The sequence below is a fragment of the Gekko japonicus genome, unplaced genomic scaffold (genome assembly GCF_001447785.1).
Source record: "Gekko japonicus isolate JY-2015 unplaced genomic scaffold, Gekko_japonicus_V1.1 scaffold1660, whole genome shotgun sequence".
Lineage (NCBI taxonomy): Eukaryota > Metazoa > Chordata > Lepidosauria > Squamata > Gekkonidae > Gekko > Gekko japonicus.
In genome coordinates this window covers 159,562-184,699 of record NW_015171552.1, presented here as the reverse complement: position 1 = coordinate 184,699, position 25,138 = coordinate 159,562, and the positions used below count along the sequence as shown (strand labels likewise).

At 49.1% G+C, this 25,138-nt stretch overlaps 1 protein-coding gene across 1 annotated transcript in view; it reads right to left on the bottom strand.

Annotated features, from left to right (window-relative positions):
* Window positions 1–2,141: 2,141 nt before the first annotated feature.
* Window positions 2,142–25,138, bottom strand: part of GIF (gastric intrinsic factor) — a 54,553-nt gene continuing 31,556 nt past the window's right edge. The window contains exons 5-10 of the mRNA XM_015419699.1: window positions 20,275–20,424; window positions 17,277–17,455; window positions 5,540–5,726; window positions 3,844–3,988; window positions 3,353–3,471; window positions 2,142–2,296 (exon numbers count right to left, since the gene is read on the bottom strand). Of these exons, the coding sequence (XP_015275185.1) occupies window positions 2,235–2,296; window positions 3,353–3,471; window positions 3,844–3,988; window positions 5,540–5,726; window positions 17,277–17,455; window positions 20,275–20,424 (842 nt within the window). The 3' untranslated portion in view covers window positions 2,142–2,234. The remainder of the gene's footprint in view (window positions 2,297–3,352; window positions 3,472–3,843; window positions 3,989–5,539; window positions 5,727–17,276; window positions 17,456–20,274; window positions 20,425–25,138) is intronic.

The following is a 25,138-nucleotide window of genomic DNA, read 5'->3' as shown; positions in this document are numbered from 1 at the left end:
TTTTGGAGGGAACTCATGTCCACCATGGGGGTGGAGCAAGGCCTCAGTAGTGCCTATCATCCAGAAACTGATGGACAAACAGAACGCGTGAACCAAACTTTGGAACAGTACCTCTGTTGCTTTACCAATTACCAACAGTCTGACTGGTGTGATCTTCTCCCCTTGGCTGAGTACTGTTACAACAACACAGATCACAGTTCGATTGGCATATCCCCCTTTAAGGCCGTATTCAGCTATGATAGTCCTCCTCTACCTTTTTGGGGGGACCAACTACCCCTTCAGCCTACTGATGCGGGTACCTGGTGTCAATCTCTGCAACAAGCTTGGCCTCTTTTATGTGAAACTTTGAATGCTGCTAAGGCAGCCTATAAAGCGCAGGCTGACAGAGGAAGGGTGTTAAGCTGTTGCGTCCAAGTCGTAAACTTGGGTGGAAATATATTGGTCCTTTTAAGGTTCGGAAAATCCTTAATAACGTAGCTGTGGATGTGGAACTTCCAAAAAATTTACGAGCTTTACACTCGGTGTTCCATATGAGTCTCCTGAAAAAGGACACCGGTTCGTCGGAATGGCGTCCGGAAAAGGCCCCTCCACCACCTATATTGCTCGAAGGGGAGGAACATTTTGAAATTGCTGATATTTTGGACTGTAAGGTGAAACGGGGAAAACGTTGGTATCTCATTGAGTGGGTGGATTTTGGTCCCCAGCACCGGGAATGCGTGGAAGAAGGGGATATTCGGGCCCCTTATCTGCTGCGTCAGTTTCATAAACGTTTCCCTGACAATCCGGGAGATTCCGGGAGACATGGAGTAAGTGGTATTTTCGGGAGGGCAGTATGTCAGCGAGCTGCCATTAAGGGCTCAGCTTCCCTGAGTGTATTCCCTTCGCCCCGTGCCCCTCTCTGTTGTGTATTTCACATTCTTCTCTTGTAGGTGCCTGGAACGGCTCAAGGTTATCCAGCTGGTGTGGGGGAAAGTGAAACTCTGTTATCTGCTTGCTCGTTAGTGGTGTCTTTCGCCTGTGAACTAAGGGTCTGTTTTGAGAACGGCAAACTGTTACATTCCCATGTAATTACCTGTCAGTGTCTTCTGTATTCGCGCCGGCGGGAAAGGGATCTATTGGTTATAACTTAGTTCAAAGTTCCTTTATTATGTTACCCTCTGGGGCATGAGCCCATTCCTGACAATGCTTTTGTTCCTGCTTCTTTCAAACGCTTTGAAATAAATTTTGCTTTAACCTTTAAACGTGGATTTATTTTGGAGTCATTGGAGATTCAACAGCTGGCCATCAGGGGAAACCCAACAGCCATGACCCAGCCCACCATCCTGGATGTGATGACGTCATGTGGAAGTGATGTCATCATGTGGGGGACATCACATGACAACACACTGGTATTTGGGGTAAAACTCTATGGTAACCATAGAATTTTGCCCCAAATACCAGAGCATTGCCATGCAACGTCCCTGGCATGATGATGTCACATCTGCATGATGTCATCATGTTGGCAGTCACCCCACACACCCCTTCCAGAGAACTCCCACCCCTCGCTGGTGAGAGCTTAGGACCTGGCAACCCTATAACTTCCTTCCAGAAAAGCCAAATGACTGGACACGCTCAGAGCATATGTTTATCTTGTGTGTTGACTGGACACGCTCAAAGATATGTTTATCACATCTTGTGAGTTACAATGCCAGCAATTAGACCCTTTACTCAATCCTTTACTAAAGAGTTGCTGTGATGTCCAATATATCCTAAACATCACTTTTTGCTGAATAAATCACAATTTAAGATTCACAGAGCGAGCAGGTATAAACTTTAAGGCCATATCCTATTGTTGTGGCAAAATAGGGTGATCTAGCTCCTTATTCCATCCATTCTTAAGGCTTTCCATACAGTATTTATTAACGGATATCAAATATTTATAAACTGCCTTGAACCATTCAGGGAATACAAACATTTATGGTAAAAGAAATTAAAACAAAACTTCCACTTTGGTGTATCCCTGACAGTAAGTTATGAAACTTCACAGTTTTGCAACTGAAGAATAATGTAAAAGATAAATTGCAGTCCAACTACACTTTATTGTCAACAGCACTGTAGCTATGACAAAGCATGCAGCAAGGTTGAATGTTGTGTGTCTGAGCTTCAACGTCTGTTAATGCTTAGCTTGGAGGGAGGCTAGACTGTGGGACGGGTGTTTTTGAGCCTTCGTTGTCCTGCCTCGGAAAGCTGCCCACTCAGTATCGGCTGAAGATAGCCTCAATGTGCTCACTGTTCACTGGCTTGTAGTTGCCAACCCCTGAAACACAAGGATGTGAGACTGAAAAAGGAGTAGCATTCCACACGTGATATGCTTGTGCCAATACAGGTTTTATATCAGATGTATGCTGAGGCTCAACTGATTCATATCCACAGAACTGTACCACAAGCTGAAGCTGTGGCCAATGTGTTACTAAAGAACAAACCTGTTACTGTAGTTAATAAAGTAATGAAGAAAGCACCTCCTGAAAATACATTTACTAATTCTTTTTTAAAAATGTTCAGAAATTATATCCATGGTCCCCAGAGTTGTGATACAGATTTCAATATGAATTTTTTAAAATGGAAAATTCTCCTTCATTCTGCCTCTTATCTTCTTTGTACCTCTCTGTTATATTGTTCCTCCCTCAGCCCCCTTCAATATCATCCCTGACCTTGATATTTGGCTTAAGTCCTTTCTCTCAGAAGATATTCCAATTCTGGTCAGACCCTGACATCACTGACCCAGCTGCCTCCCACCATCACCCCAGTTTCCTTCTTTGGCCGGCACTTTAGACTGCTTCTGCCATTCATCCTGTAGTCTGGCCCATGCTACTCCCCCCCCCCCCTCTTAATAGGCAAAATCTGTGGATTAATTGTTCTTCTGGCTGCTTGACACATTGGAGGCGAGAATCTGGATAGTGCAGGTGTTCTGTTCTTTTGTTCCTAGTAGTTACCTTCTTGTGAAATACTTCACTAACAAGCCAAGCAGAAGTTAAGATATTGAGGTGGTTGCTACTGCTGTCTAGAGGACAGGATTCCTTTTATCTATGACTTTTAAAAAAATCTTGCCCTTCCTCCAAGGATCTCAAGGCAAAACATACTGTTCTCTCTTCCTCCGTTTTAACTTCACCATATCCCCATGAGACAAGCTGAGAGAGGCCTAAGACCACCCGGTTAGCTTCATCATGGCTGGGTATGGCTTCGAACCCTTATCTCCCTGGACTTATTAGTCTGATACTCTGCCACTACCCTATAACCTCTATTGAGTTTATTGCTGACAGGTGTTTTCCATTTCCTCCAGCTCAGAGATACTGCTCTTTCTGAGATAGTTTACCTTGATCAAGGGGTGTTTCACCACTTAAAAATTGCCAGTAAGTCTTCTCATTGGTGCTGGCTTGGATGTTATGAATAGAAACAACCATTGGCCCCCATGAGGTCTGCTCTGTTTGAAAGCTGCAAGAAAACAACAGGCAAGCTTTACAGAAATGGTAGTGATTCAGATGGTGAAGGTAGTAATAGAAAGAGACAAGATAAAGAAAGAGCAGAAGGGAGATAGATCAAGGTAAAAAGTAGCAAAAATAAAAGAAGGGGAAAGTCATGATAAAGGTTTAAATGTTAGTTTTTAAAAGCAAAACATTAAACAGATAATAAAAATTGGAGTTCACTGGTGTTTCCACCTTGAGTAGAAAGGCTGCACAGACATTGACTAAAGGAATTAATAAATTATGCTCTGAAAGATGACAGCCTGACAGTTTTGCATCCTGAGTTTCATAACCACATTGAAGTGCTGGTGTGGTTATTTGTCTCCATGAAAGCTTCGTTTACCTGAATTCATTCGGTTTAGCACACCGAGCTGCATTCAAGACAGTGAGCAGCACTGAGCCCTCTGGCACATTCACAATGATGGAATAGCTGAAATTGGGTCCTACTATGACATTGGTTATGGTGTATTGTACTGTGATGCTGGAACCTAAGCAAAAGGAGAGACGGTAGGTAACTTGTCAAGCCCCTAACGCCTAAAGTCAATCTTAAATTCACACGCCTATTGAGAGCCCCAAGGCCCAAGCCATGATTTGGTGGCAAAATGAGCAGCGGCTTTTGATGTTCTGCAGTGAAGGATAACGTTTTGTGTAGAACTTTGCACACCTCAGGAATTATTTATTTTTACTTATTTATTTAAAACATTTTATGCCACCTTTCCAGGGTCCCCAGGGCAACAAATATCTTAAACAATTAAAAAGAACACTTGGAATTATAAATTTATAAAATAATTCAATAAATAATTTCAAGAAATCCCTAATTAAACTACCTCAATTTAGAGTGTCACTTGAATGCTCTAAAATAAGGAACGCATTGGCTCTGATCAGATGTGCAGTTTAATCTGTTGCTGTTCCCTTACAGGTTTAAAATGCATGATCAGACAGCAACATCTGTCTGTCGTGCCCCAATCATCTGTGTCCCATCCCCCCCTCTTTACTGCGTGCTTATTTGATACCTGTGAAGGTCTGGTCCTTTTGTCTGAGCTGGTTTCAAACCGGATTTCCTGTTGTCTGATTGCTCTGTTGCACACCCAAGCTGTCAGGCAGGTCTGACTGGTTTCTTTTTTTATCAGCTGTCATTTTTTTACTAGTTAGCAAAGTGCTCAACTGCACATTCGCACCTCTCTCTGTCTACCCCTCTCCCACAGAGGCTGCTCTAAACTTTGTTTTCTTCATTAAAACTTTCAAAGAAGAACTCCCCTGTACTTCAGCTTTTTCCTGTGCTTTGGGGAAAGGATAAATTGAAAAGTTTAGAGAGGGACACTACATGTCCCAGCAGGCTGATCAGCACTTGTGTGCATGCCCACAGGACAAACATTTTAAAAAATGGCTGACAGCCCAAAGAACTACATATCCCAGGAGGCATAGCAGTGCTTGTGGGCATGCTCAAGGGAGAAACTATTTTAAAAAATGGCCGACGGCAGCACTCCTTGGCTGCTGGGTCTCATATGTGTCTGATCACTCAAGAATGGGGTAAAAGCACTTTGAAGGGGTGAGCCTGATCAGTATACTCTGGATCAATTAGAGGCGGGGCAACAGCGGATTAAAATGCACATCTGACAACACACATTATGTCTGAGGGTTAGGGTTAGGGTTAGGTTCTACATATGGTAGAACATTAGCACTGCTTTCTTAGAATATACTATCCTTATAAGGTATTAAGGAAGCTTTTTGCAATTGTGCAACTGTTATTTTCCATGAGTATTTCTATCAAAGCCAAATAATGAACATTTCTTTGAAATGAAGAAAAAGTGGCAAGCATACCACAACTAGACATCCGTTAGGTAGAATGATCCTGTAAGTAAGCCAACTGGCATCTAGTGACCTAGTATTGCATCCATCCAGAAAGATCCATGTGGTTGACTAATTCCACTGTGATGCCCATGGAAATAATTCCCAAAGCACTTACGTTGTTATTATTACTATTTCTCCTTTCCCCCTCAGGCCGGGTTCCTTTAATAGGTGACTGGGTGATGTCTTACCACTTCCTGAGGAACAAGTTGGGCTCCTCACATCCAGATATGTTTTGCCCACCAGAGAAGGCAGGATCTGAGCAGCAGCAGCAGGGTTATTAAAGGCTCCCAGGGAAATCTCCTGGAGTACTTTCTCCTTAGTCTTCACGCAGCTCCATGCCCCAGCGTTGTAAAACTGAGAAGTAACACTGAGTGCCTGGAAAAGGGAAGTAAGAGAAGCTTACAACAGAGAAAATGATGATGGGACAGGAAGGAATGAGGAATGGAATCCTTGGATCCAGGGCCAGCTCGCAAACTAGGCATTCGCCTAGAGCATACCGGTCCTTAGGGGCGCCAAACTGCACTTGCCCCCCTGCCAAAAGCCTGGGCCAGGGACACTATGACCCCCCCTTCCCTTTCCTCCCCTCTCCTCCCCTCCCACCCGGCACGGCACTGCACTCTGGCTTCCCCGCCTGTCCACCCATCTGCCTGCCTCCAGCCCAGCCGCCCAGCAGCACACCGCCCAGTTCTTTTGAGGACACGGCACCTGTCAATCAAGCGCTCATCCTCTCCATGCCCCATTGTCAGCCTAGGGAGGGAGGCTATTTTAAGGCCGCTGGGTGTGGGTTGGCTGCCACTGGAAGCCAGCCAGGCTTGGGCTGGGTGCGCTCCGGATTGGGGCTGGGTGCGGGGGGATTGTTGCCTCTAAAGATAATTTTTTGGGGGGCGGGGAGGAATCCCTTCCCCACCTCCTGCTGCGCCCTCTTCCCTCCCTCTCTGCCTCTCTCCCAGGCCGGAGTGTCATCGTGGAACTTCTTTGTGGGCGCATAGAGAGGCATGCGGCGGGGGGGGGACTCAAAGTGAGGGGGGGAACCACAAGGCAGCCTCATCTGGGGGGGGTGCTAGTTTCGCCTAGGGCGCTGAAGAACCTCGGGCCGGCCCTGCTTGGATCTCATTCTTTCCTGGTTTATGGTAATAGCAAAATGGTCTATCAGTGTCCCATTCTGCCACTGCCTGTTTGCATACGTACTGGATCCAGATAGACTGCTTCACGAACCCCCTTTCTCTTATTAGAATTGTGTAAAACATAGTTTCAGTGTGTTATGTATGTGTGATGTTACTACTACTACTACTACCAACAACAACAGCAACAATAATAACCATATGGCAATGTGTGTAATATAGCCAGGAGATCCTAAGATTGTCCGGCAGCCAGAAGTTCTAGCTCTTTTAGCATTATGCACCACTAGGTGGTGAGCTAGACTTGTTTTTAAGGCAAGAGACATTTCAGAGGTGGTTTGCCATTGCCTGCCTCTGGTATTCCTTGGAGGTTGCCCATCCAAATACTAGCCAGGGCCGACCCTGCTTTAGCTTCTGAGATCTGATAAGAACGGGCTAGCCTGGGCAATCAAAGTCAGGGTTGTGATGTTACTATTTGTGACAGACAGACTTGGCTCCGCCTCATCCTAAGAGCAGCTGTGAGAACTGACGGAATGTTGTGCAGAGACAGTTGGAAAACAACAGTTAAGAACTGCGGAGAAAAACTGCTTAGAGCTGGAAACACTCATTTTGTAACCAAGGATCCCAGTTGCAGAGTTCCTTCTCTCCCCCCCCCCTCGGTGACCAAGTCTCAAACCACCTTCTGGGGCGGGGAGCTGGCAAAGTCTCCTGGGCACAGGTGTGGATCTACTCCCCTTTCTGCACCCCGCCTCCCTGGGTTGCTGAAGTCCCTAATCTCAGAGTTCTCTCTCTGGCCTGGAAAGTGGGCACCCCACTCTCTTACCATTTCCTGGGGGAGGTTTGCAGCTTGCCCTTGGCACTGACAGCGGGGCTCGTGTTTCTTCTTTCAAAGAGCACCCCCCCTTTTTCCTTGGGTCACTGCGGTCTTAGACATGGCAGTTCCTTGTCTTCCATGCCAAGTGGGCATCCCACTCTCAAAGCAATTTCTGTGGGGATTAACTGTTCTTGACACCGACTGCGGGGCTTGCCTTTACTGCCCCTGCCAAAATAAAGAAACCCTTCTCCCTGGGTGGGTCGAGTCTCTGCCTTTGGGCCCCCCTCCTCTGCCCACAAGGCTCCCAACCCACTGACCCTCGCAGCGTTTCCCCATGACTCAAGCAGCCAATCTTTCACCCCCACTACCTGGGTCTTACGTGGAGGGGGGCTGAGGGGGCCCTGAAGGGGTCGTGGTCATGGGTGTGGGCATATGGGAAGACAGGGCACACTGACCACAGGTGGTGGGATACAACTGGATTCTCCCACACCAGTGCCCTCCTGCTCGGGCACTTTGTCAGCGGCCTCCACATCAGGTTCCCCTGCAGCATCCACGGGTCTGGTCTTGGTCACCGGACGAGAGCCCCCCTGGTTCCAGGAGGGCTGCAGGGGCAAACTATGCATGAGAGGGAGGAGACCGCCGTCGCTAGTGGCAAGGGTGGTGACGATGGCTGAAGCATGTCATCCTATTCCGTGCCCGGGGATTCCCAGCTGTAATCGCCCACCTGTCCCTCAACCGTTGGTACGCACCCCTATTAGTCCAAGGTCTGAGTCCGGGAAATGGTTATGCCTGAAAAGCACCCCGCTGAGCAGTGTGGGGGCACGGCTGCAGTCTGCTGCGTGGAAGTACTTCCGCATCCCGCCCAGTGATCCCTGCGTGGTGGAATGCCAGGTGTGCGGGGTACATGTTCGTCGGGGGAGGGATCCACATCACTTAACCACTAGTGTACTACAGAGCCACTTGCGTCAGTCACACCCCAATTTGACTCCACTGGTGGGTGGGCCCCCTGAGCCTGCCACACAGCACAGGGCACAAACTCCAAGTCAATGGGAAGAGGGAGGCCGGGAGGGGTGGGCCATCACGGTGGGGTCTGTGGCCTCCCCCCTGGGTTCCCCCACGCACACGACCCTTCCAGAGAGCATGCTCATTGGGTCCTCCCCAGCGCCTGGGAAGAGGACGAGGGCCAGGGCTCACGAAGCGATCACTCAGTATATTGGACGAATGATCGCCCTGGACGGCCAGCCTTTCTCTCTAGTGGAGGGTGTGGGCTTTCGGGGGCTCCGACGTTGTGTGGCCCTGTGGTACACCCTTCCCTCCAGGAGGACCATGAGTCAGTGCGTGCCGCTCGCCATGTATCAGTCCACAATGTGTCTGGTGAAAGCCGAGCTAGTCAAGGTGTGAGGGAGAACCATCCACTTGGTGGCTGGCCAGCACCCCAGCTACCCCAGCCACACCACAGCTACCCCAGCCGCACAGCTACCTCACCGCACACAGGTGGCAACCCCAGGAGTTCTGGGGTGGGCAGGGGTACCCGCCCCCCCAAATGGAGAGGACCACACTCTCGTTCGGCTACAAGGCGGTGCTCCTGCATGCTCAGGATATGAATGTGGAGCACACGTCAGTGAATATCTCCGCAGCCATTTGGAGTATCCTGAAGACCTGGTTTGGGGGGAAACAGATCACCCGTGGCTATCTGGCCGCGGACGGCAGCCCAAACATGTGCAGGGCTGCCGAAAAAGCCAAACTCAGAAACATCGTCTGCATAGTGCACGAGATTCACTTGGTAGTGGAGGATGCCCTGAGCTTGGGCAGCAGTGCCACAGCTGGGGAGGGCACCCCCGAGATCAGTTCCCTGCTGGAGAACTGCCAGCGCTTGGCGGGTCACTTCTCGGGAAGCATCAGGGCTTCATGGCTGCTGAGAGAGAGGCAGGGCGAGGTGGCTGAGCCAGAGCACATCCTCCTCAAGGACGTCGGTACCCAGTGGAACCCCTCCTATGCCATGATTGCTCATTTGGTGTAGCAGAAGACGGTGTTCCAGGACATCCTGTCCTCCGTGTCCATCCAGCGGGGGGGGGGGAGCATTAGCTCCAATGACTGGCTGACCCTGTCCCAGGTGGCGCGCACCCTGAAACTGTTTCAGGATGCCACCAATGTCCTCTGTGCCCACACAGCGAGCCTGGGGCAAGTCACCCCCCTCATTCGCGGGCTAGATTTGGTACATTCCACTTGTTTCACCAATAGGCTGTCCATGGCTTCACCTGGCTCCCGTCCGCCTGCCGGCTGGCCATAAAAAGATCCTCCCCCAACAAACTTAAATATAAACACTGAGGAACGTGAGCCATGCCCTCCCTCTCTCGGGGTGTTGCCTGCACCAGACAACCTAAGAGAAGATATCTGTCATAAGCCACTGCTGCCCTCAAAGTCTCACTGCGCTCTCCAGCACAGGGAACCTCCTCCCCTCCCAAATAAAATAAAAACAACGCATGTGAGCGATGCCCTCCCCCTTCACACCAGGCAACCCAGGAAGAGACATCGGTCAATACCCACGCTGGCCCTCAAAGACTCCCCGCGCTCTCCAGCCCTGGGAACCCCTCCCCCCCAAATTAAAATAGAATGAACAGACCTGAACAATGCCCTCCCCCTCCTGCGCCAGGAAATCCAGGAATAGACATCCGTTGGAAGCCACCCTGGTCCTCGACAATCTCTTGGCCTTCTCCAGCCCAGGGACCCCCCTCCCCCGAAAATTAAAAAATAGAAACAATTAACAGACGTGAGCAATGCCCTCCCCCTCCTGGGACGTTCCCTGCGACGGCCCCCCTGCCCGGTAGTCCCATTGTTTTTTGGGTTGGAGGGTGGGGCCTGGGAAGAGAGCACCACCTGCCCCCCTGTGGGTGTTCTCAAGGCTGGGCAGTGGGGTTGACCCTGCCTAGAGTCACATTGTCGGTGGGTGGATTGTGGGCCCGGGGAGAGAGCGCCCCCTGCCCCCTGCAAGCGATGCCGTCCATTTCCGGGGACGTTCCCTGTGCCATGAAACCCAGGAAGAGACATCCATCAAAAGCCACCCTGGTCCTCGACAGCCTCTTGGCCTTCTCTAGCCCAGGGACCCCCCTCCCCCAAAATTAAAAAATAGAAACAATTAACAGATGTGAGCGATGTTCTCCCCTTCCTGTGACGTTCCCTGTGATGGCCCCCCTGCCCTGGAGTCATGTTGCCTTCAAGGTGGAGGGTGGGGCCCAGGAAGTGATGGTGCAGTGGGTAAATCCCCTGCATAACTATAACATCTGAACTGCCAAGCTTTGTCAGTTCTAGTTCCGTGCTGGTGTGAGCAACCAGCCTTGTCTACCCAGCTCATTGTCTACCCAGCGATTCGAAAGCTTCGGCAAGCAGATAAATTGGGGACCACCTGTAAGGGGGTGGGCACAAGTGGGAAAAATCTGTTTTGGCATCCCCTGCAGTGGAGCGAATCGGCCAGGCGGTGGCAGTGTGGCAGTGCAACTTCGAGAGCTCTGACATCATCAGCCAGCCGACAGAATACATGCCATTGGGAAATGACTGATACAGCCTGCGGATGGATCCTCCGACCAGCTACAATGTGTGTGTGATTAAATATTGTATGTTGTCTTCCCTATCCCCCACGAATATATTGTTAGTCCATTGTCTCCTTGAGTAACTGTAAATCGCTCTGAGCCCGCATGAGTGGGGAAAAGCGATCAATAAATTGAAAGTATTATTATTGTATTATTATTATTATTCCCCATGCCCCGGGCAGGGCGGGGTGTGTGTGTGTCAGCCATGCCCAGAGTCACATTGCTGGTGGGTGGATTGTGGTGCCCGGGGACAGAGTGCTACCCACCCCCTGCAAGCAATGCCCCCCTCCTGGGATGTTCCCATGCCAGTCACCCTGGTTGGTGATCACTGTACTGTTTAAGGGTGGATGGGCCCACGGAGAGAGTGCCACCTGTCCCTGTGTGGGTGTTCCCCAGGCCCCGGGCAAGGCAGAGGGGTTGGGTCCCCCCTGCCCAGAGTCACATTGCCGGTGGGTGGAGGGTGAGCCCAGGGAGGGAACGCCACCCACCCATGAGGACGGCTGGCCTCCATGCTTGTCTAGTCTCCTTGCAGATATTGTTGTCGGAGATCAGAAGTCCCTCTTGACGGTGGGGCTTGGGAGTCTTTCCCATGCACAGAGAGTCTGGGTCATCAGCTGTCATGTCCCTCCAGTGGGGGATAACTTATAGGTGAGCCGCTTCCCTTTTGTCTAGGCCTCTAGGTCCCGGGGGTCACAAGTCTGCCCAACTGGAACGTCCCTACCGTCACGTCACCATCTGTGTAGGTGGGTCATCCTGTCGCGTCCCTTCATTCTGCCACCTGGATACTCGACAACCATCCACATTGAGATCCTACCAGGTCCCCCGACGTGTGTGCCTCCATGTCATTATGCTGGCCAAGCAGTTGCCCTGTCGGTGTTCCAAATGGCGGTTCTTCCAGGCCTTGTCCTCTCTCGCCTATGCTGGCAACGCAAGAACCGTCCAGGTGAGATATCCTGCTGGGATGCTCGATCAGCGTCCATGTTAGCTGCTGTGGGTGGTGTGGACGGTTCCTTGGGTGGCAGTGGCTGCCTTCCTGATGCAAGTCTCCCCTCTTATTCTTCAGACATTCAACACATTTCCAACACTCTGTGGTGTCCATGGTATGACACAGCATTTCGTCATGAGGGTTTTTGTCTTCTGGCAAGGTGATCAGTGGACAAGGCCAGCTCTGGGGTGTTGAACTTGGACAGTCACACCTCATCCCACGATGAGTGTTGGGCAGGTTCATCGGCCAAGACAGTGTGATCATCCCGTCGCTATGGGGACCGATCAGTCCTCCCCTACTCTAGCCTCCCCCAGTTTTCAATCCCGCCCACTGGAGGATCCACACCCCGTCTTTGGGATACTCTATTCAACCCGTCCTTCAGTTTCCTTTGCCTCTTCTGGCAGTAATGCACATCCTTCACCTGTCTCGTAGTAGTCAACCCCACATGACCAACCCAACAGTCCTTTCCCCACAGGAACATGTCCCTCCCAATGACTCCAAACTTCCAGCACTCTTCTCAATGACCCCAACCCCATACCACCAGTTCCCCCCCAAGGTAGCACACCAAGCTGTAGATATGAATTCTGGAGGCCACCATCCCATTGCAAAACTGACTGTAGGCCTAAAGGGAAACTTTATTCCAGGAGACCGGCTGAGAAGGAAGAGTTGCGAAAGTTCATTGATAAGAATCTGGCCAGGGGTTTCATTAAACCGGGGCAGCCTCCCTGTTTGCAGTGCCAGTTCTATTCCAGAAGAAAAAGAATGGGGGGTTAAGACTGTGCACAGACTATCGTGGGTTAAATGCAGTCTCTATGTCAAACGCCTACCCCCTTCCCCTCACCAAAGACTTACTGGCCGAGGCTTCACAGGGTGGGATTTTACCAAGTTGGATTTACAAGACACTTATTTTAGAGTGCGCCTCAGAGAAGGGGACGAACATAAGATGGCGTTTAACACTCCACTTGGCCAGTTTGAATATCTGGTGATGTCGTTTGGCTTGGCTGGAGCGCCGGGAGTGTTCATGAACTTAATCAATGAAGTGTTGCACATTGTGTTTTGTGGCCGCTAGGAATGTTATTGCATTTCATTGGAAATCCAAGAAGACGCTGCTATTGAGTGACTGGTTCCTGAAATTGTGGGACTTCTTTTTACAGGACAAAGTTTCCACTAGCATCCTACGATCCGAAAATCAACCTGTTCCTGACAATCTTCAAGAAAAATGGATGCCCCTCTTGGAAGCCTGAGCAGCACATAAAATCGACACCTCCCTGTTTGCCCTGCATAAACACCAGGACTTGCTTTCCTATTTTTAACTGTTTTTTATATTTAATAATAATAATAATAATAAAAAAGTGTTGCACAAGCACCTATACAAAGGGGTCCTGGTTTATTTTGATATCTTGATGTATTCAAAAGATAAGGAGTCACATGTGCAGTTGGTGTAAGAAGTACTGAGTGCACTTTATGAAAACCACCTGTTTGCCAAGGTGTCCAAATGTGAGTTCCACAAAGAATGTCAAACTTGGTCTCTAGTTTGCCATGTTTTTGGGGGGGTTGTTGGGCCTGTAGAGGGACGGAAATTCCTGAGGGAGGGGTGTTAGTGGGCGAGTGTGTGAACAGCTCTGTTGTAGTGGCGATGTAACTCTTCCTCAGATACTTCCCTTGTCAGGGATGACCTTGGAGCCTAATTGTGCCTGCTTCACTGTTATAGATAAAGGAAACGTATATTCAGAGGTCTATGTGGGGGGGTGTAGAGTGCACGAAAGCTAGGCGGGATGATTGGGGAATACGATTGGATGTAACTGCTCATTTGAACTGTCAATATCTTTGGATTCTCTCACCAGAACCTTAGTTTTGAGCAGTATCAATCTGGCCTGGAACATCTTTATTTCTCAATAAACAAATCACTGCCAGAGAGTGTTGTTGATAGTAATTTTGTCCAAGAGTCTGACAGAGGGAAACATAATGGTTATAAAGTTAATCTAGTGACTATTGGTAAGGAGAGGAGAGGAAATCACTGAGAAGGACTTTCAAGCTCAGAATAGGGTTTCAGTTTGAAGGAATGACTTGAGGGGGATTTTAAACTACCGACTACAGAGACCAATCAGAACAAAATCTGACAACTATCAGCAGTTGACTGTATAGATCCTATCTGTGCAGGTATATAAGGAGCTGGCAGGAAAAGCAGAAAATCTACAGAACTACCAGCCAAGGGCCTCTGAGAGCTGGTTTCCACAGGGTAGTGGAAAGGCAGACCAGGGACTTCCAATCTCTCCAGTCTTGGATGAAAAGCCAGGTTCACAGCTTGGGAGTGCTACTCGACACAGCAGTTGCTTTAGAAAACCAGGTGGTTGCAGTGGTTCAAAGTGCTTTTGCCCAGCTTTGTCTGATGCATCATCGGGGCCTGTTCCTGGTTCAGTCTGATCTAACCACAGTAATCCATGCCTTAGTTATGTCTAGACTGGACTACTGCAATATGCTGTACTTGAGGCTATACTTGAAGACTGTTCTAAAACTGCGGATAGTCCAAAATGGTGCCACTACACTGCTGGTTGGGACCAGCTATCAGGAGCATGTGATCACAATATTACACTGGCTACTGATCTGCTTCCAAGTGTCAAACTCGCTGTTCATTTTGCATTTTACAGCTCCTTTGCCATGGTAACCGGGGAGTGGGGGGTGGAAGAATGCAGAGCCAAAACACTCTTGCTTCCTGGGATGCTTTGATGTGGCCTTGAGTCTCATCTTTCTGTGCTTGCTTTGTCTTACATGTTGGGGGGATGACACCAGAGGGGGATGGTCAGCAGTTCCATTTGGCGGGTGAAATCCCAAGGAGTGATTGGTTCTGAACCTTTTAGGGGCCTTGCTTGAACCCTGTATATCTTTTGCTTTTGTGTCTTGACCTCAGTTCTAACACAGTCGGTGTACAGGCTGGATCCTATCAATGTCTCAATAAACTTATCATTCTACAGAATGAATGTTGTTGGGAACTGATGTATCCAGGAGTCTGACACCAAGCCCAATTCAAAGTGTTGTTGTTTTTTCTTTAAAGCCCTACATGGTTTGGGATTGGATATATGAAGGAATTAAGATCACAGGGAAAGGCCACCCTTACTAGGTGAAGAATAGATTCAAGGGACTAGATTTGATAGAGTGCCTGAAGAACTATGGACGGAGGTTCGTGACTTTGTACAGGAGGCAGCAATCAGCACCATCCCAAAGAAAAAGAAATGCAAGAAAGCAAAGTGTCTGTCTGATGAAGCTTTACAAATAGCAGAGGAAAGAAGGGAAGCGAAAGGCAAAGGAGAAAAGGAAAGATTTACCCAACTGAATGCAGATTTCCAGAGAACAGCAAGGAGAGATAAGGAGGCCTTCCTGAATGAACAATGCAAAGTAATAGAGGAAAAGAATAGAATGGGAAGGACTAGAGATCTCTTCAAGAAAATTAGGGAAATCAAGGGAACGTTCCATGCAAAGCTGGCCATGATAAAGGACAAAAACGGTAGGGACCTAACAGAAGCAGAAGAGATTAGGAAAAGATGGCAAGAATACACAGAAGAACTATACAAGAAAGACCTCGATGTTCTTGACAACCACGACGGTATAATCACTGACCTCGAGCCAGACATCCTGGAATGTGAAGTTAAATGGGCCTTAAAAAGCATTACTAACAACAAAGCTAGTGGAGGTGATGGTATCCCAGCTGAGCTATTCAAAGTCTTAGAAGATGATGCTGTTAAAGTGCTGCTCTCAATTTGCCAGCAAATTTCGAGAACACAACAGTGGCCACAGGATTGGAAAAGGCCAGTATATATTCCAATCCCAAAGAAGGGCAATGCCAAGGAATGTTCAAACTATCACACAATTGCACTCATTTCATAACCATCTCATCCTTTGCCGTCCCCGTCTTCTTTGACCTTCAATCTTTCCCAGCATCAGGGTTTTCTCCAGTGAGTGCAAACATGTCTTTCAAATGCCGGGAAAGATGCCTGGCTTTAAAGTTTGATGCGAACGTATCAAGCAAGCTAGTACTGTGAAAGGGTCATTATGGCTCCTGATTCTGCCACTTTCTCCAGATACTTGGTGACATATCTCTGCAGGTCTGCTATTGGTTCACTGACTTCAGCCTTTGAGAAGTTCCTGGTGGTGATGCACTGTGCTAAAACTGATGCTGCTTTTGGAAGAGCAGTTCTTCAGAGCCTGTTTCTTCAAGACGACCTGCAGATAACATCAGGTACATGGCTCCCTAGTCATCAAATCACCGCAGACTGTGACTGCAGCCATGAAATTAAAAGACGCCTGCTCCTTGGGAGGAAAGTGATGGCGAACCTAAACAGCATGATAAAAAGTAGAGACATCACCCTGCCAACAAAAATACGCATGGTCCAAGCAATGGTATTCCCAGTAGTCATGTATGGCTGCGAGAGTTGGACTATAAGGAAGGCCGAGCGCCGAAGAATAGATTCTTTTGAACTATGGTGCTGGAGAAGACTCTTGAGAGTCCCTTGGACTGCAAGAAGATCAAATCAGTCAATCCTAAAAGAAATTAACCCTGACTGTTCCCTGGAAGGCCAGATAATGAAACTGAAGCTCAAATACTTTGGCCACCCAATGAGAAGGGAGCACTCACTGGAGAAGAAGACCCTGATGCTGGGAAAGATTGAAGGTCAAAGAAGACGGGGACGACAAAGGATGAGATGGTTAGACAATGTCATAGATGCAAAGAACATGAAATTGAGCAAACTTCAGAGGACAGCAGAAGACAGGAAGGCCTGGCGTGGTCTGGTCCATGGGGTCGCGGAGAGTCGGACTCAACTGTGTGACTGAACAACAACAAAAACTATTCCATCAACCAAAGAAGCTTATATGGTGGGTACAGGAGAGAGGGCCTTTTCAGTGGCAGCCCCACAATTATGAGACAGCCTCCCCAGGAAGGGGCACCTGCCTCCCCCTTTATCTTTAGGAGGCAGTCGAAGATTGTTTTATTTAGGACCACATTTGAACAATTGGTGGCAGTCTTAAATTGTGGTTTTAAAATCTGTTTTTATTGTTTTTTATATTGTAAACTGCCTTGAGTACAATAAGGTAGAAATAAATATTTTAAATAATAAAATAAATAAATTCCTTATAGTTTTTAACAGTTCTCTGCAGCTGGAGCTTGTACATGACCTCTAACGTCTTGTCATTTCTCGGCTGTTGCTCTTTTACCAACTCTCCTGCTTTCTTTCCTCAGGATTCTAAAAGGGTCTCCCCTACCTGATTGCAGGGCTATCCATTTAGCCAATCATATCCCAGTGATTTTTAAACCAGTACATTTTTGTTTTACAATTTCAATAACAGAGCTTAGTAGTCAGTCTAAATATACAAATTAACATGCATTTAAAAATCTGAAACATAAAAGCATTTTGTCACCACACATACCTGCATTGCTAGGCCAGTGCTGTAGATATTTCCAATGATGCCATTGCTGTGCTGTTCACCCAGCATTTGCTTTGTCATTTTAGCCAGTGCTTCCTCAATAACCGTCATAAGCTCACGTTGCTGTATCTTGCTCATTTCTCTCACGCATGTTAGTGCCAAGCTTGCTACTGCCCCAGTATCTGCAAATCACATCTTACTATTATCATACACCTCTTACAAAATTTTAGACTTATCATCACTAGAACAATGAGGACTGCAAAATCAATATGTCTTTATGATGTTCCCATGTGACAAGAGACAACCCGGTGAAGGAAAGATTAGCACGAATCAGGGTGATGTAATACAGTGGTTCTTAACCTATTTTGGATCATGGATCCCTTTGAGAATCTGTTGAAAGCTATGGACCGTGTCCCCAGAAAAATGTACGTAAACAGAGACAAAGTTCTGCATACAATGTATCTTAATTAATGGGCACTTCCTGAAAATATTAAAATAAATCCAAATGGTGCAAATAAAAAACAAAGTAAACTTAATACTGCTCAAAAGTACATTTCAGTGAGAAGACTGCTGTTTGGCATGAATAAGAAGTAGAAATGGTGGAGTGGTCTTTGACATGTCCATGTCATCTTTGCATTCAAGTTAGTTTTGACTTTCATTTTGATGTCCACAAGTGCTGAAAACCCTGACTCGCAAAGCTATGTAGTATCCAATGGAATAAGGGTTCCTATAGCTAGTTAGGGACTTGATGCAAAACAGGGTTTTTGCTGTGCAAGGAAATTGGCCACGCAAAGCACGGTCAGTGTTTAAATGAACAGAAAAAGTGTGACATGGTGCGGAAGTGCCATTTAGTGTTCAAGCATTGAATTACTCTATATACTCTTCTAGAATATTGTGACCAAACAAATACAGACAGATTAGCTTTATCCCGATCTGGAATTGGAGGCAAGCAGAGGCGGTGCCACAGCAGACCAAAACTTCATCACCTGGCAAATGCAGATTGGGCCAAAGGTAAGCTTATACCAGTGAACATCAGAATTCACTGCAACCCAATGTAATCAAAGACAGATATCCATAATCTTAATGGCACGGTATTATTCTTTAATTTCTATGAACAGGAAACTATTCTATATATCATAACATGGCAACAATTATGAATTGTATGTTACCTAACCATGCCACCCTATACTTGTTTGGAGTTAAACAATACCTTAATAATGTAATTTGGCATAAGAATAGTTCATTACACAAAGACAATTTTCAAAGTAACAAGAAGGAAATAGGAGTGAAGTGAAGTGGCTGAATTTGCAGATGACACAAAGTTGTTCAGAGTGGTGAGAACCAGGGAGGATTGTGAGGCACTCCAAAGGGATCTGTCAAGGATGGGTGAATGGGCGTCAATGTGGCAAATGGGGTTCAATGTGGCCAAGTGCAAAGTGATGCACATTGGAGCCAAAAATCCTAAATACAAATACACATTGATGGGGTCCGAACTGGCAGAGACTGACCAAGAGTCGTAGTAGATAACTCAATGAAAATGTCAAAACAGTGTGCGACTGCAATAAAAAAGGCCAACGCTATGCTGGGGATTATTAGGAAGGGAATTGAAAACAAATCAGCCAGTATCATAATGCCCCTGTATAAATCGATGGTACATCCTCATTTGGAGTACTGTGTACAGTTCTGGTTACCACACTGCAAAAAGGATATTATAGCATTGGAAAAAGTGCAGAAAAGGGCAACTAGAATGATAAAAGGGTTGGAACACTTTCCCTATGAAGAAAGGTTAAAGCGCTTGGGGCTCTTTAGCTTGGAGAAATGACGGCTGAGGGGTGACATGATTGAGGTTTATAAGATTATGCGTGGGATAGAGCAGGTAGAGAAAGAAGTACTTTTCTCCCTTTCTCACAATACAAGAACTTGTGGGCACTCCATGAAATTGCTGAGCGGTCGGGTTAGAGCGGATAAAAGGAAGTCCTTCTTCACCCATAGAGTGATTAACACATGGAATTCACCGCCACGGGAGGTGGTGGTGGCTACAAGCATGGACGGCTTCAAAAGGGAATTAGATAAGCATATGGAGCAGAGGTCCATCAGTGGCTATTAGCCACAAGGGATAGATAGGGGCTCTGGGGCAAGGGATGCTCTGTCTTCTTGGTGCTTGGGGGGGCAACAGTGGGAGGGCTCCTAGTGTCCTGGCCCCACTGCTGGACCTCCTGAGGGCACCTGGTATTTTTGGCCACTATGTGACACGGAGTGTTGGACTAGATGGGCTATTGGCCTGATCCTGGCAGTGGCGGATGGTACGAGCTGCTCTGGGACGGGTGGCCGCATGGCTGACTGGAACTGCTCTGGGCTTGGATGGCCCCCCCAGACACCACGGCCACTCTGCAGACAGGCTCAAGGGGGGAGGGGGTGTGCCCTGGAGCGGCATCAGGATCAGAGGCTAAACCCACACACACAAAATCAGAGGGGGTAAGCAGAAAAGTTCCATTGTAATCTATACAATAAACCCACCACAGCCATGAAACTCAGTGGATGTCCTTGGCCAGTCACTCCGCCTCAGCTACCACACAGGTTTGTCAAGAGGTTCAAATGGAGAAGGGGAACGTGCAGGCAGGTTGAGAATTGGATGCTTAGCCGACTAGACAAGGAATGCATTGTGGGTGTTGAACAAGAAGGTTGTAAAAAGCAGATGCCAGAGAAATGGAACACGTAAGCACCACGTATCTCATTGCAGTGTGCAACTGTGCAGACACAGTGTGGTAAAAGGGCTAGTGTTTTATTTAGAACATGGAGACTTGGGTTCAAAACATTAGCCATACAGTTCACTGACCTCAGCTCAGTCACTGTCTCTGAGCCTAAACAACCTCACAAGAATGCTGTGAAAGTGAAAGCATGCTGGGAGAGAACAAGTATACCACCATCATTTATTTGGAGGAAGGCTGAAACAAAAATGCAATTTAAACCAACAAATATAAGCAAAATGCTGTTTCCTTACCTACAGAGAAATGACCCCCAAACTCCAGGTCATCAGCTGCCTTGGCCAGGATGATGCTGGCTTCCACAGCATCTCGGCTCTTCTCTGCACACAGTGCCAGGGTGTCCAGGGCCAGCTGGTAGTAGGTTGTCTTGGGAGTCCCATAGTCATCTGCAATGAAGCAAGGTGTTATCCACTGTTCTGTCTTCCAGGCCGCAGACTGCTTCCACCCACAACCTTGTGCTTCTTGGAATCTGGTCTCTTTTCTAAACTGGGAAACCCCAGGCCCTTCAGCCTTTCCTCATAGGGAGCGTGCTCCACCCCCCTCATCATCTTGGTTGCCCTCCTCTGTTAATTGTCTCCAGGTCTGCGATGCCCTTTTTGAGATACATTGACCAGAACGGCGCACAGTACTCCAAATGAGGCTGCACCATAGATCTATTCGGGGGCATTATAATTTTGACTGTCGCATGGACCACTGTGGCCAGGTCATTGCGGTCAAGGTAGGGGACCAACTGCCATGCCCGCCGAAGATGGTAAAAGGCGGACTTGACAGTGGCTGCCACCTGGGCCTCCATTGTTAATGAGGAGTCTAGGAGCACCCCCAAGCTCTGAACCCCAGACGCTGGCACCAAAGGCGCCCCATCGAAGGTTGGGAGAGGGAGCCCCAACCCCGCACCGGCCTGACTCAGGCCCAGGACCTCCGTCTTTGCCGGGTTTAGTTTCATTCGGCTCAGCCGGAGCCAACCAGCCACAGCTTCTAATGCCCGATGAAGGTCGTCAGTACTCGAGTCCGACCGGCCACCCAGCATCAAATAGAGCTGGGTGTCATCTGCATATTGATGACACCCAAGCCCATAACTCCGGGCGATCTGGGCAAGGGGGCGCATATAGATGTTAAATAGCATCGATGACAACACTGCTCCCTGTGGTGCCCCACAATTAAGGGGATACCTATGGGAATGCCAGTCCCCGACAGCCACCCTTTGTCCCCGACCTTGCAGGAAAGAGGCAAACCATTGAAGGGCAAGCCCCTGAATCCCCACGTCGGTGAGGCAATAGGTCAGCAACTGGTGGTCGACCGTATCAAACACAGCCAACAGATCTAACAACAACAGTCCCACCACACCACCTCGATCCAGATGCCTTCGGAGATCGTCAGTCAGGGCGACCAAGGCTATCTCAGTCCCATGACCAGGGCAAAAACCGGACTGGAAGGCATCTAAGACTGAAGCATTCTCCAGAAAGCTTTGTAGCTGTGACGCCACTGCCCTCTCAATAAGTTTCCCAAATAGGGCAAATTGGACACCAGCTGGTAATTAGCCAATTCGACCGGGTCCAAAGATGGTTTTTTTTAAGAGAGGGCGGACCATCGCTTCCTTGAGTGCATTCGGGAACTGTCCCTCCAAGAGGGACGTGTTGATAATCTCCCGCAGTGCGCCTCGTAGCCCCCCGTGTCCCGCTTTAATGAGCCAGGAGGGGCATGGATCAAGGTCGCATGTAGTTGGGCATACAGATACGAGCAATATGTCAACTTCGTCCAGACTGAGCGGATTGAAACACTCTAAACCAGGTCCCGAAGACGTGCAAGGGGCCTCAAGTTCGCTCACTGTCTCAGTTGTGGTGGGGAGGTCACGGTGTAGCTCCAAAACTTTATCTGCGAAGAAGCTCGCAAAAACCTCACAGCCAATATCCAATTCCCTAGCGTTTCGCTTACCCTGGGGCAAGTCTGTCAAACTCCGAATTATACTAAATAATTGGGCCGGGCGTGAGCTCGCAAATGCAATCTCAGCCGCATAGAAATCTTTCGTAGCAGCCTTAACTGCCATCTCATAGGATCTCATAAACGTCCTATAAGATGCTCTTGTCGCCTCATCGCAAGCGCGACGCCACCGTCTCTCTGGTTGTCTCAGTCCTCCTTTCAGCTGCCGCAACTCCTGGGTATACCGGGGTGAACCGCCTAACATGAGTGCAGAGAGGACGCCTGGGAGCAATCTCGTTGATGGCCGTAGAGAGTCGAACATGCCAGTCCTCCACTAGCTCATCCAATGAACCACCAGGGGGCCTCGGATCCCGCAGAGCCATCTGGAACCGCACCGGGTCCATCAGGCTTCGCGGGTGAGCAAACATCTGCTCACCACCTATACAGGGTTGAGGTGGAATGCTCAGACAGGCCCTCAGGGCCAGGTGGTCCGACCATGGCACTGCCTCAGCAGTGATCTGGTCCACCTCCACACCCGCTGCAAAGATCAGATCAAGCATGTGACCAGCCCGATGCGTGGGGGCCGATACGAACTGCGAGAGTCCCAGTGCCGCCATGGACGACACCAGGTCCGTAGCCTGGCTGGAAGTCACGTCCCCAGCGTGGACGTTGAAATCACCCAAGACAATCAGTCAAGGGTGATCCAACGCCCAGCCTGATATGGCCTCCAGCAGGGACGGCAGACTATTGGCCGGTGCATTAGGCGGTCAGTACACCAGCCAAATCACCAAACTCTCCTCAGCCCCCAGCAGCACACCGACACCTTCCAAGCCCGCAATCTCTACAGCCGGGAGTGCCCTGAAGGAGTAAGCCTTCCGAATGAGAATAGCCACCACTCCCCCTGTCCCCTCTTCCGTGATTGGTGAAGGACTGAGTATCCTGGAGGGGCTAACTGGGTGAGAGCCAGGGTTTCCCCTTTCCTCACCCAGGTCTCGGTCATGCATGCCAGATCCGCCTGATGTTCAGTCACAAAATCCCGTAGGGTTGTGACTTTATTTTTAATGGACCTGGCGTTACACAACACCAATGACGGAGGGGGAATACCAATCCTGGCTGCACTGCCAGCCACCCTTGGGATGGGCCGTAGGCTGGAAGGACACCGAGCTCTTCTAGTTCTCCGCATCCTTCCATTATTACTCTGCCTAGGCCCAACACTAAACTTCCCCCTCCCCAAGAGCACCGGGATCTGCTGCTCAGACATGTTCTGTCACAATGGCCGTCTCCGAAAGCTTCAGACCACCAACACTTAAACTCTCTTTGCTGAAATCACTCTCCGTTTGCGTACTTTTCACTGGCGACGAAGGTGGGATTCATCTCCCTCTGAACAGAGACCAAGTTCCGGACATCGCCGTGAGCCGCCACGCCGAATTTGCCACCGTCGCCAGCATCGAGCATCTTCGAGAAGCGCTGTTCACCGCACCGCTCCCTAGCTCTGAGCATCATGCCCCTGACCCCGAGAGCAGCACCGCACCGCAACACTGAGCCAAGCCCCACTGACCCCGAGAGCAGCACCGCACCGCTCCACCATCTACGCCGCTTGCCTCCATGTGGAGTTGCCTCGCTGAAATCGCCTCCGCCACCGGCATTGGACCTTTTCATCGAAGGCGCAGCTCTTCGCGCTGCTCCACAACTCCAAGCACTGCATCGCTGACTAGTAGGCAGCCCTGCGGCACTCCTTCCCTACGCTCACTAATTTCCACCGTTCTCGCCGTTGCGCGACGTGTAGCAGGAAGATGGCGGCCACCCAGGAAAGCATCGCTGCCTTCGATATCTCCCGCCCCAGACAATGGGAGACCTGGCTCGAGATCCTGGAGAACTACTTCGACTGCCACAACATTGTGGACCAGGGGAAGAAAAAAGCTCATCTCCTTCGGTCATGCGGTATGGACACCGTCTTGCTACTCAAGGACCTCATAGCACCTAAGCAGACCAAGGATGAGCCCTACCCTGTGCTGGTGAAAGCATTGACCAACCATCTCTCACCGAAGCCCACAAAATTTGCCGAGCGCATGGACTTTTGTGCGCGGGGCCAAGGGCCGGACGAGCTGGACTCCGAGTTTTTGGCTGGGCTCAGGCGAGCAGCCACCAATTGTTCCTTTCCCCACCTAGTGGACACCTTGCTGACCCAGTTCCTTGTGGGGCTAAGGGAGCCCAAACTCCGCGGGAGGCTGGTCTGCCAGGACAACCTGGACCTGGATAAAGCGATCCGGGAGGCCACCGCTTACGAGAAGGCCCATCAAGACCGCCACGCCAAGGCGGAGCACTTCCGGTATGGCGCGACGACGGGCGAGCTCTAGCGAACGCTGAGCCGCCCGAATGCGTCAGTCTTTTTTCGGGGGCTCCGGTTGCCGGGGAACCTCGACCAGCGGACCTGGTATGGACTGCTGGAGCAAGGGGCTTCATTTCCCCCCCCCCGTAATCGGCAATGCGGGGGGTGTCCAGAAAACGCCCCAGAAGCAGAGACTGACGACGGAGCAAACATGGCTGCCATGACTTTGCAAAGCCGCAGCCGCCGGAGTTTTTAAAACTGCACGGGTGAGAAAAAAAGAGAGACTTGTTTGTAACGCAAATGCAAGAAGAGATAAGGTGTTGATTGAACTCAAGAACAAGCAGAAATATCGAGGCACAAAATTACTTTCAGCTGGGATAACGGATGAGACCTCCAGACGACAAAGCCCAAACAGGTAAACAAAAGCGGCCGGCAAACTGAAAGGGACGGACTTACAAATACTTATTTTGGAGGAGGGAAGAAAAGTTAAGAGAAACTGTGAGTGGAACTTGATTGTGTGAACTGGGAGAGATTCGGGGAAGATATTGTTGATAGAGGCTCCATGCTGTTTGAGAGAAATGGAGCAAATAGAAGGAAAGACGGAGGAAGGAGCAGAGGAGCTTGAAAGGGGAGAGACAGAAACGGAGAGATTTATCAGAGCGATAAAAGAGGCGGTGCGGAGAGGAGTCCAGGAGGCATTTGTGGAATTAAAAAAGGATTATGGCTTATTGGCAGATTCTAAGAGTGTGGAAAAACAAGAATGTGATAAAGAGAATGAGCCCCATGAAGAGGAGGAAAAGATAGAGAAAAAGGAGAGCGTTGAGGAAGAAAGAGGAGAGGAGGAAGTGGAGATG